This window comes from Bos indicus, chromosome 1 (assembly GCF_029378745.1).
Source record: "Bos indicus isolate NIAB-ARS_2022 breed Sahiwal x Tharparkar chromosome 1, NIAB-ARS_B.indTharparkar_mat_pri_1.0, whole genome shotgun sequence".
Lineage (NCBI taxonomy): Eukaryota > Metazoa > Chordata > Mammalia > Artiodactyla > Bovidae > Bos > Bos indicus.
In genome coordinates, this window is record NC_091760.1 from 54,361,824 (window position 1) to 54,374,837 (window position 13,014).

At 39.2% G+C, this 13,014-nt stretch overlaps 1 protein-coding gene across 2 annotated transcripts in view; it reads left to right on the forward strand.

Moving 5' to 3' along the window:
- The window catches only part of TRAT1 (T cell receptor associated transmembrane adaptor 1), a 45,022-nt gene that overhangs the window by 14,527 nt on the left and 17,481 nt on the right, over positions 1 to 13,014 (forward strand). The window contains exons 1-3 of one of the 2 annotated variants that reach the window (XM_070787498.1): positions 490 to 1,842; positions 2,230 to 2,340; positions 10,212 to 10,248. In XM_070787498.1, coding sequence (XP_070643599.1) covers positions 1,824 to 1,842; positions 2,230 to 2,340; positions 10,212 to 10,248 — 167 coding nt within the window. In that variant the 5' untranslated portion in view covers positions 490 to 1,823. Of the gene's footprint in view, positions 1 to 489; positions 1,843 to 2,229; positions 2,341 to 10,211; positions 10,249 to 13,014 lie in introns of those variants that run through there. The other variant, XM_019975954.2, reaches the window with a different exon arrangement.

Consider the following 13,014-nt stretch of genomic DNA (forward strand, 5'->3'; position numbering starts at 1 on the left):
GTATAGAATCACATGCTATTTTTCTGGGGTCAGCATTCACATGGGTATATGAAACTAAGATAATTAGTTGAATTTTATACATGTATGCAAATATATCTCATTTATATTTTATAATATATTTGTAATTAGGCTAATTATCTTAGTAGCCACTCATCTATGTGTCAAGATTGACATAAATAACCCAGGGCAGCTGATGATCACTGCTGCTGCTGCTGCTGCTAAGTTGATTCAGTCGCGCGACCCCATAGATAGCAGCCCACGAGGCTCCCCTGTCCCCAGGACTCTCCAGGCAAGAACACTGGAGTGGGTTGCCATTTTCTTCTCCTATACATGAAAGTGAAAAGTGAAAGTGAAGTCACTCAGTCATGTCCAACTCTTCGAGACCCCCTGGACTGCAGCCTACCAGGCTCCTCCGCCCATGGGATTTTCCAGGCAAGAGTACTGGAGTGGGTTGCCATTGCCTTCTCTGAGCTGATGGTCAGTATCTCACAAAATCCCCTTTATAGCTCAGGAACAAAGAAACACCTTCACAGAGGGGAAGGAGAACCGTAATCAACCCACCATTATCTCTTCTTGGGGCTCCAAATAGTATGAGAAAACTCCTTATGACTAGTCTTGACAAAACTGGTTACTCTGATTCCAGTATTATTGTTTTTATCCCAACACACAGCGTCCTGTAGTACTGGGATTAATAGAAGGTAATAAGTGATTCTCCACAGTAATGAAAGCATGTATGACTACACACAGAGGATTTAAAAAAAGGGGATAAGTGTAGCCAATTATTGTGGGGAGCGAGCTCTGCCCATGGCAAAGGTCATGAGGAAGGAGGCTCGGCATACGCAAAGGCGGGATCGAGCCTCAGGAGTCCCCCTGGAAATTCTCGAGCATCTACCCCCAAAACCAGAGTCTGCCTACTTTCTGCTTTGTGCTTTCACCTACACCTCTGACTTTATGGGGGGCTGTCCCCCACTACCTCTCTCTGAAAAAAGAGTTAGCTTACAGCTCCAGTTAATAATTCCTGGGTGTGACAGTGTTTAACCTACAAACTCCTTGGGAAATCCTCTAGCCTGCCTGAATAGGTTTTTCTGGCCACATGTGATTGTTCAGAGCCTCCCAACTGTGAGAGGCAGGAGATGTTCTAAACTGTCTAAACACAGATTCCTTTGAGTAGTTAAAAGATTGATTAGAAATTGTATTGGTGAAGAGTTTTTCACTTCTTGGGCCAATGTTTGCTGCTAAGTCTCTATACTCCTTACCTATTGTGTCCTTGGCAGTGTATTGATTGATATAATGGGTGTATAGAAATGTAAGTAGTGGCCTCAGTGTTTGTAACCTTGGACCCTTGAGTTAAGTCTTTTCTTGATTGAGCCCACCTCACCTTTGCCCTATAGGAATGCAGCTTTGTCCAGTGCTTTTTTGGAGGCTGGTGCCTGACTTTGGAATAATCACCTTTAGAGAAAGATAAGTTTCTTAAAATGTTAACAGGCCTCCTGGCCAGAAGATGATGTAATTCACCTGAACTTTTGCATATGATTAGTTTGAAAGCCTGGCTTCAATTAGGACCAGGAACTGCTGTCCTTGCATGACTCCACCCCTTCCCCCATTATCCTCTATGCACAACTTAAGGTATAAAAACTACTTTGGAAAATAAAGTGCGGGCCTTGTTCACTGAAACTTGGTCTCCCCATGTCGCTCTCTCTCTCAAATTCTGGCTGAGTCTCCATCTGGAGCGCGGAATCCGCCATGCTTCCTAATTTTGCCTGGGCTTCTAAGATCCGACCGGGGAGGCCTTAGTGTCTCCTCTCCTTCAGGAGAACAGGAGGATGCCTGCGGCCTTCATAGGTGACATTAATTCCCTGTTTTGGAATTTTATTCAGCCTCTTTTCTTCACTGAATTTTCCTACTGGGCTATCCTTATTCTATTACTCTTTACATCTCTAATTAACATCTAATTGAAGCTATTGTATCCCGATCATCGCCGACGCCGTCCCCGTTTCGAGTACCCTGGATCAGCCGGGGCTGGTCCCCGGCAAATTATGATTCTGCATAATTTGAAGTTCTTGATTTAGAACTGAATCTTTAGTAGCTAGACTAACAAATGCTAGCTTATTTCTTGACGGGTTTGTCCTTCGTTCTGAAAAAATACAGTGGTTTTGATTTTGAGAATACCCAGTTCCAAAAAAATGAGTAAGCTAATATTACTAAGCATGTGTTTGCTTTTGTTTGCAGGAAACGCTGAATGCCACTTTTCCATCTGGGCAATTCTAGCCTTCTTGGGCTTAGCTCTGACTATATCGCTGATCTTCAACATTTTTCACTGTGTAGAAAAGCAGCGACAAGGTAAGACATTGAGAAATAGCCATATGATACCTGCTTAAATGGAGATGGAGTCACTGGAAAATCTGTAGAATAAGATAACTTTATAGAATGTTATTCATAATATGTTTTTATCTATAGAAAATCTATTTGATACATTTTTTTCACCCTGAGGGTTTGCTTAAGCATGTATTCATGTTAGAAATGTAGACAGAGTCCCAATTTTAGCTCTTTAAGGTTCCACTCAAGTCTACTCAGGCTTCTCAGGATTATTCAGGGCCTCTAAAGTGCAGCAGGCTTGGCTGGAGGATCAGAAGGGAATGGAAAAGTGATAGATTGAACCACAGGCTTGTGATCAAACAGTCCCAGGGTCAGCCACTGACAACTTCTCTTTTCAATAAACGGGGCAGAAGTTTTAACCATGTGGCTTTCACCCTCTTGTGCCATGATTGAATTAGGGTGATGCCCAGTAAGTGGCACAGTATTTGCACACACTAGGCACTCAACGTAGGTATGTATGTTGAATACAAAGATGGGTGGATGGAGGAATGAAAGTTCAACTATTTCTAAGTGCTCTTAATATTCTAGAACCAAAAAACTCTTGGAAGTGGGACATTTAAGTGATAAACAGAAAATGTAAATACAGTTTCTTTAAACAGATGAAAATAAATAAAGTTAACAAAATTGAGTTAGACACGTGTTCAAAAAAAAGTACATGAAGCTAATTTGGAACCAAGGTCAGTTTCCAGGGAGTCTCTTGCATTGGCAGGCAGGTTCTCTACCTCTAGAGCTACCTGGGAAGCCCACTTTCAACCATGTAGTCTCTTATTTCAGCCCTATGACTGCATTGAATTGTGGTGAATATGAGTGTGTAGAATCAATTTTCATTAACACGATAAGATCAGGACTGGTCTAATTTTACTGACCTGTTAGTGCTGCCCCAAAAGTATTTGGCTGTGCTTGTCTGTTACAACACAACGTGAATAGGTTTTCCAGTTCTCATTTTTGATTTTGCGTTGGAATTTATTAATGCATATTCATACCATTTTCCCACCATACAAACTTTTATCGGGAGTTGTTTATGATGATTAGTTGGCCATGGTTAAAAGACATGTTGCCTAAACTTTAAAAAAAAAAAAAAAAAAGCAGGTTTTTTAAAAGACAGACATTTTTTCCCCTTATAATTGCACAATCCCTTACCACATCAGGCATGCTATAAATGACTCATGCCTAAAATCAGCAGAGTGGGAAAGAACATTTAAAAAAACCAGACAATTGTAAATTACGTTCAGTTCAGTTCAGTCGCTCAGTCATGTCTGACTCTTTGCGACCCCATGAATCGCAGCACGCCAGGCCTCCCTGTCCATCATCAACTCCCAGAGTTCACTCAAACTCATGTCCATCAGTTGGTGATGCCACCCAGCCATCTCATCCTCTGTCGTCCCCTTTTCCTCCTGCCCCCAATCCCTCCCAGCATCAGAGTCTTTTCCAATGAGTCAACTCTTCGCATGAGGTGACCAAAGTACTGGAGTTTCAGCTTTACCATCATTTCTTCCAGAGAACATCCAGGACTGATCTCCTTTAGAAGGACTGGTTGGATTTCCTTGCAGTCCAAGGGACTCTCAAGAGTTCTCCAACACCACAGTTCAAAAGCATCAATTCTTTGGCCCTCAGCTTTCTTCACAGTCCAACTCTCACATCCATACATGACCACTGGAAAAACCATAGCCTTGACTAGACGGACCTTTGTTGGCAAAGTAACATCTCTGCTTTTGAATATGCTATCTAGGTTGGTCATAACTTTCCTTCCAAGGAGTAAGCGTATTTAATTGCATGGCTGCAGTCACCATCTGCAGTGATTTTGGAGCCCCCAAAAATAAAGCCTGACACTGTTTCCACTGTTCCCCATCTATTTCCCATGAAGTGATGGGACCAGATGCCATGATCTTCGTTTTCTGAACATTGAGCTTGAAGCCAACTTTTTCACTCTCCTCTTTCACTTTCATCAAGATGCTTTTTAGTTCCTCTTCACTTTCTGCCGTAAGGGTGGTGTCATCTGCGTATCTGAGGTTATTGATATTTCTCCCGGCAATCCTGATTCCACCTTGTGATTCTTCCAGCCCAGCGTTTCTCATGATGTACTTTGCATAGAAGTTAAATAAGTAGGGTGACAGTATACAGCCTTGACATACTTTTTTTCCTATTTGGAACCAGTCTGTTGTTCCATATCCAGTTCTAACTGTTGCTTCCTGACCTGCATATAGGTTTCTCAATAAGCAGGTCGGGTGGTCTGGTATTCCCATCTCTTTCAGAATTTTCTGCTGTATCCACACAGTCAAAGGCTTTGGCATAGTCAATAAAGCATAAATAGATGTTTTTCTGGAACTCTCTTGCTTTTTCGATGATCCAGCAGATGTTGGCAATTTGATCTCTGGTTCCTCTGCCTTTGGTTCCCTCAATTGTTTTTAAAATCATGACTTTTGAAATCAAGGTGACCTGTATTAGAACTCTGCTATTTACCTGAGAGATCTTGTTGGAGTAATGTAACTTCTGAGTTTCAGATTTTTTATCTCCAAAGTGTCGGAAATACTATCTAGACCGTGGGGTTCTGTGAGAAGTATGTAGTCACCTTAGCACAGTCCTGGGGATTTAGTAGGTGGGTCCTGCACAAGGCACAGCCCACGCCACTGTTCTGTGGCTCTGGTCCTTCCTTCCACAAATGTTTGCTAAAGTCTTACTATGGCTTCATGTTACCCCTTGTTTCATTTGGGTATAGTTGCTTTACAATGTTATATTGGTTTCTGCTGTGCAATGGAGTGAATCAGCTATGTGCTGTGCTGTGCTTAGTCGCTCAATCATGTCCAACTCTTTGCAATCTCATGGACTGTAGCCTGCCAGGCTCCTCTGTCCATAGGGATTCCCCAGACAAGAATACTGGAGTGGGTGGCCATGCCCTCCTCCAGGGGATCTTCCCAACCCAGGGATCAAAGCCAGGTCTCCCTCATTGCAGGCAGATTCTTTACCAGCTGAGTGAGAATCATTTTTCTGTGTACATATATCCCCTCCCTCTTGGACCTCCCATCCCTCTGGTTTAACACAGAGCGCTGAGCTGAGCTCCCTGTGCTACAAGCAGCTTCCCACTGGCTACTTGTTTTATACATGGTAATGTGGATATGTCGATGCTACTCTGTCAGTACTTCCTACCCTCTCCTTCCCCTCCTGTACCCACAAATCCGTTCTATCTGCGTTATTTATTCCTGCCCTACAAATAGGTTCTTCTGTACCATTTTTGTAGTTGTCACATTACATGTTAATATGATATTTTTCTCTTTCTGACTTACTTCATTCTGTATGACAGATTAGATCCATCTACATCTCTACTAATGACTTAATTTCTTTCCTTTTTATGACTAATATTCCATTGTATATGTGTACCACATCTCCTTTATCCATCCCTCTGGCTTCGTCACCCCTCCTACCGTCCCCAAACTCTCCAGCTTTCTCCCAATTTCTGCCCTGTCTCTTATTTAACACGTCTGTACAATAACCTGGGTTTTAGTGATAATAGTTTGTTCAAATCACATACAGGTTCATTTTAGAGAATTTTCTGTAGGCTTCTTAGAATTCCTTCTAAATATCAACCTGGCTCAAATTAATTTATTTGAGCAGTAACGAGCTAAAGACTTCTGGAGTGTGTCCTTCTTCTGTATCCACACCGATTCCTTCATGGTGATTTTATGCTTGCAGATGTATGAGCCCAGTGTGCTGCCCTGCTGCAGACCCTTTGTCTCCCTTTCTAAGGATGGTGAGAAAGAGAGACCCCGGGGATGGGGAGAAACAGACACCTAGAGGGAGGGGAGTGGAGCCATGCCAGAGTATCCCACTCCGGCCACAGGCCCCTGATGCTCAGGCTCCTCAACGCAGCAGTGCCCCATCGCTTCCAGCCCAGGACTCTACACCCTCCCGAGGTCTGAGCCAGGTCCAGACTGTCTGACTACTCCAGGCAGGGTGAGGTTTTCGGAAGGGAGTCCCAAGTTTCAGCACAGGGTCAACTTCACACATGGGTGTTACCTCACACCATTATGTGCACCTTCCCATTCTTAGATACCCTCTTTCTCCCACACCCGCTCCACAATCCCTTAGACCTGCAATCTGTTAGAAATTATGGTACCACCCTCTTCCACCAGGGCTTGGGCAGGGGTTGAGTCATGGATGGGCTCACCCTTGAGCTCATGGATCCAGGAAAAACTAAAGACTTTTTTTGTTTTGACTTTACTCGATCCTCACTCTTCAGGAGGAGCACATTACCTCGGGTCTTGCACTTCACCGGTGTGCAGACCTAAGATTAACCTTGGAACAGTGTTTGTGGATGTTCTTATCCCATCTCCCCCTTTTCTCTCTGTAGCCCATTCCCAACCACTGCGGTATTACAAATGATCACCATCCTTTCTACTTCACATGAGCAAAGAACACTATCTTTCTTTCTTATCCAGAGATTCCAAGGGGATTTGGGATTAGTCCTGCAAACTGTTTGATTCCTTGGCAGTCAACCTGAGGACTCTCCCTGACTTGTTTCTCCTGGACAGACAGACTACCAGAGATTCTGTCCTATTTAGCCAGCTTTTCTGTCCCTTGGTCTGTGTACACAATGCTCCTACATCTGGCTTCATGTAACTTTTATTTCTACATCTTTGTGCTATTCTTTGCAGCTAAGAAACTTACAGGATATGACTCCACCTCGGTGAACTGTTAGTGAATAAGTTTTTCTGGTTGTATTAAATAGCTTGCAAAAGAAAATCTCTATTCCAGCAACAGTGCAGTATCTACACATTCAATCAGACAGACAAGATAAGTCTCTCCTTGATGTTTTCTGTAGCAGGCAGGGCTCCGTAGAAACTTTGAAATGGAGTTCTCCCTCCCCCCCAAGAAAATCTTTCATTTTTATGTGATTCTTTGTCCAAATATGTTCTTTAGGAGGATCATATTTATTTCTCTTTCTAATAGGAATGCATCCACTTTTTCTTCCTTTAAGCCTAAAAAATATCCTTTAACCTTTCTTCTCTGTTTTGAGAAGGATAAACAACTGTATGGTTTGCTCATATATCAAAGTCCTATCAGTGTATCTCCTATTTGCTAGAAAATTACGGCACATATTTCACAACAAAAGATGTATCATAAAATTTGTATTATGGAGTTTAAGCCACGTACTCTTGTTTCTTATTGTTCTGTATTGCACATGGAAGGGTGAACACCATAAAGGGAAAACAAAAGCAAATGTCAGCTCACACTCTTTCAACCATGAACCTGACCACAGCGTTTATATCTGAATCACAGGAGAGGATTATGAAAACTCACCCAGCTTTTCTCAAACCGAGTCTTGCAAACATACCTGCTTTGTAATAAAATAAAAACTGTGTTTTATTAAATATAACTGAAATGTTTAAGTAGCTTTTAAATCATGTCATTTATTTTTAAATAAACCTATAAGCACTCAGGACAGGGCAAGCTCTTTTCAGGGGTCTAAACTTACAGATCTTTTTCCTTTGCTGTAACCTCTAAACCTTTGATTGTAGTACCCCTATTTAAAGAGATCATATTCTATCACACTTCTTATGATAAGCATTGTAAGGCTAAAAGGACATAAGTACTGATGGTCTCGCTTCAGATTATACATTTAAATTTTAAGAGTAGTGTGATATGGTGACCTTGAACCTTTAATGTTTCCTTTTAGGGTGCTTCTTCAGTATGATTCTTTCTGATGTGCAAAGTCCTTTACCCATTATTGATTTTCTTCTTCACATTATTTTAGTTCCCTTTCTCTTTCCTTTTTCACACAAAACTTTTTGGTCTAAATCTTTGTTTTGCTTTTCTCTGCTGCCAATACATTGAACTACATTTTCCTTCTAGAGAGCTATCCTTCTTACATATTACAGCAGTGTATGTTCCAGGCACCATCATTTATACTCTAAGCACCTCCAGTTGGAAAACCCACATCATCTTTAAGAAGTATTAGTCAGTTTGGAGAAACATTTTTACTCTGCACCTATTTCTTTTTCTTGTACCATCACTATTTTTGTTTAGTTTTCATCTTTTCCTTGAATTTACTACTCAGTTGATGACAATCTTCTTCCCCAAAGAAGATTTCATCTCAAATCAAGATTTACTTATAAGTCTTCAAAATAGCATTCAAATTATATTCTATCAGCTACTTTTCAGCTAATCCATTTAATCAGAAAACTTCCCAAATTCAAGTTAGCACAATTAAATGTGGCTTGTTACAGGATGTGGACTTAGAATGTATAATATTGATAGCCAACTTTGTCATTTTCTAAAATGGTTTTATATAAATTACTTCATTTATCTCCCACATCTACTCCATGATAGGGGCATTATTAACCCTACTGATGGACCAAGAATGAGTTCTACAATGATTTGCTTGTTTGTCTGCAATGAAATACATTGAAGAGCTGGTACCCAAATCCAGTTCTGATTCCTAACCCTGAATACATCAAGCTACAGTTTGACTAAATTCTTGTGTATGCACTTCAATTTCAGACAAATTTGAATAATAATGACCTGAGTATAAACAGGTAGTTCATATAAAAAGAAATCAATACATACTTTATATCTTCCAGTTAACAATTTTCTAGTCTATATTAACTAATTTTTATTCCTATGCTTATTGAACTTATTTACATTTTCTCAAGCTTTCTCATTTTGTTGGGCTTCCATTAACTTGTGGGTACTGTGCAGCAGTAGACTCCTCTAGGCTTCTCCCAGCATCCGTGTTACATTCATATTCATAAGACTAATCTGAAGGTAGTTGAAAACAGCTACATCTTTCAGATGCAGTCCATGGTAAGACATTTACTGTGGGCTAAAGACGCATATTTGTGACAGATCCCAACTAGGTTACATTCACCACTTCTGGTCCCATAGCTGCTTGATGTTTGTGATTTGCAAAAAATTCCCACATTTGGTCATTAACAGAATTCTTCCAAATATATTGACATGTGGCATGTCTATTTTACCCTCCAATATGGTGATTTTAATAATTTGAAACATTATTGAATAATATTTCTCTAACATTTAGTGACTTCTCTGGATAATAACTTTGTCATACACAAATCTAAAAATAATTTTGGTAGTTGTTTGGTGACTTGTTCAATTATTTGGAAATATTTGTTAGTTTATTACCAACACACAGTTGTCTCTGAGTCACTGTCAGATAGATAATACTGGGCTTCACTTTCGTGTGATAGCCTTTGCAAGATTTTTATTTAATGCCAGGTTAATAACATGCAATCAAAATATAATAAATATCACAATATATATATCTATCCAGTTCAAAGAAATTTTATTGATGGTCAGATAATTTTTATGTGATTGTCACACACCAAGAAAAATTAACGAGCACTCCAAAATTAGATAAGTAAATAGAAGTGTCTTCTAGGGACTTTTTTGTTTGTTTTTTGATAGGAAGAAAAGCCTATTCAAATCTGCAAGGGCAAAGAGGACAATTTGTCAGTAAGAAGCAGAGGTGTTTTGTGGAACCTGAAGGCAGAAAAGTACAGCTGTGCCCCACAACAGACTGGAACCACAGAAAAGGCAGGCACAGGGTTCCCCTGGTCTCAGCTTGGTGTTTCCCCTGCATAAAGTGGCCACTCACTCGAGCTCTGCGTCATCTCCAAGCTGTACTATGTCTGCATTCCAGATTACCAAGACAGAACGTGATTGGCCCAAATCAGAGAATATCTTTACCCCTAAGTGATAGTTAAGTGGCTTGATTAAAGATGTTAACTGACATTGAGACTAAGCTCCTCTCAGAACATGCTCTAAAATGTTTAACACATGTCAAATTTTCTCTTAATTTGTCTATTTTGAATATCTTTCAGAAAAAATATGCACATACTCCGACGACTACTTTCCCAGGTACGTAGAAAATAAATCATGGATTATGATTCCCAAATAATGTGGAAAGTAACTAGTGTTATATTGCTTTATAGGTTTGACTTAGGAATGTTTCACTTGGGTTAAAATAAAAAATGAGTTTTAATTACTTTTATTTCCATCTGAAGATTAATAGTTATAACATTATCTACCCTAGTTATTTACTCTCCCTGAGTCAATGAGAGAGCTGGATGAAGGACAAAATGAAACTAATCTGGTATCTGCAGAATCCTCGTTAACTTTGGAAGAAGATATCCTAGATTATGATTCAGTTCAGACTGTAAGAATGTAGTATAATTAAATATAGAATTGTGTGGCTCTTAAGAATTCAAGGTGGAAGGAAATCTGACAATACCTAATACAATTTAAGATATGCATGCACATACACAAGAATGCCGTGCCATTTTAAGGGTATTGCCAACAAATAACTCTAAATAATATGCAGTTATGGATGTAACATAACTTAACCTCTTATATTTATTAAGCAAGTTGCAGATAAATTTGTATAATACGTTTTTAAGAGAAGGTTTATGATGTCACAGGAAAGAAGTTTCATTTTCTTAGTATATTCTGACCCAAGTGTGTCGTTAAATTGGAAACTTCTCTTTTGGGGGAAAAGAAAATCTAAATATAGAAAGTTTTCTAGAAGATTCTTTAAGACCTTTTTGAAATGGCAAACTGAAAGGTTGAAAATGCCTTTGAAAAACATAGAGCTTTCTCATTGGTATAGGGTAACACTGTAAGCTTTTTATTTTTTATTTTTTTAGGTAGTAACTACTTTTATTTTTTTATTTTTTTTAATTTAATTTTATTTTTAAACTTTACAAATTGTATTAGTTTTGCCAAATATCAAAATGAATCCGCCAGAGGTATACATGTATTCCCCATCCTGAACCCTCCTCCCTCCTCCCTCCCCATACCATCCCTCTGGGTCATCCCAGTGCACTAGCCCCAAGCATCCAGTATCGTGCATCGAACCTGGACTGGCAACTCGTTTCATACATGATATTATACATGTTTCAATGCCATTCTACCAAATCTTCCCACCCTCTCCCTCTGCAACAGAGTCCATAATACTGTTCTATACATCAGTGTCTCTTTTGCTGTCTCGTATACAGGGTTATTGTTACCATCTTTCTAAATTCCATATATATGCGTTAGTATACTGTATTGGTGTTTTTCTTTCTGGCTTACTTCACTCTGTATAATAGGCTCCAGTTTCTTCCACCTCATTAGAACTGATTCAAATGTATTCTTTTTAATGGCTGAGTAATACTCCATTGTGTATATGTACCACTGCTTTCTTATCCATTCATCTGCTGATGGACATCTAGGTTGCTTCCATGTCCTGGCTATTATAAACAGTGCTACGATGAACATTGGGGTACACGTGTCTCTTTCCCTTCTGGTTTCCTCAGTGTGTATGCCCAGCAGTGGGATGTAAGCTTTTTATTGTCCTCTAAAACGTCCTTTAAAAAATTCTTCTCCATGTGAAAATGTCTCTGGAAGATTCAGATCTGGGCTACAGGAAGACCCACACAATAAAGAAAATCTATATTTTATGATTATTTTTAACATATTTTACAACATGAGATAATTTAAGTCATTGGTTCATATCAAGAGTGATTTGCTGATTCAGTTACAACAAAAAAATGTGACAAAAAAATCCTACATAGCCATGCAGAACTTAATCTGACAATTGACTTTATATTCTTCACTTGAAAGGTAATTAAGATGCATTGTTATAGAAAGTAATGTGATACAATCATTCTACCAAAAAGACGGGACTGGTGGTTTTTGAATTAGGATGATAAGAAATCAGAAAGAAAAATTGGTAAAATACCCATCTCAAAACAAGCAAGCTCTTGGCTGCAGAGAAAATTCAGAGAAAAAGGCTGGTTCTTTTATAACATTCATTCCTTCAATAAATATTCATTTAACAAATAAGCATTTGTTAGACAATAGAGATATAAAGATGAAAAGATGAGGATCCTTCCCTCAAGGATTTAATAATCTGTTATCAACTGTAATAAATCTCCATTTAGGCAGAATTTGAATATACAATGCAGATTGTATCTATAAAGAGGCTATCTTATTAATTCACAAGTTTATGTATGTACTTCACAGCTTGTCTATTTCTCTGATTATGTAGTTTGGAAGCCAAAGTCACATTTATAGGAGAGCATGGAGGCTTCAGGGAAAAAACAAAAAAACAAATGAACTATCTCCTGCCATTAAGACATATACCATGTTTTAACTTCTATTTACATGGGGAGGGCTTTATTTATTTTTAAAAAGAAAAGCAAGGAGAGAATCAGTATCAGGCTTTGTCATACTGTATTCCAAGTTTGCATTACTGTACTATTTTCCAATATTTTGTAAACTATTTTGTAATAAGTGGAAATCACAAGTGAATACACCTAGCTATAATAAAGCGCTAATTCACCCAAAAAAAAATAAAATAAATAAATAAAACAGCAAGTGGAAATAAGGGCTACCTTTCTTTCAGTTCAGTTGCTCAGTCATGTCCAACTCTTTGCGACCCCATGGACTGTAACACGCCAGGCTTCCCTGTTCCTTACCAACACCCAGAGCTTGTTCAGACTTATGTCCATCGAGTTGGTGATGCCATCCAATCATCTCATCCTCTGTCCCTTCTCCTCCCACCTTCAATCTTTCCCAGCATCAATCAGGGTCTTCTCCAATGAGTCAGTTCTTCGCATCAGGTGGCCGAAGTATTGGCATTTC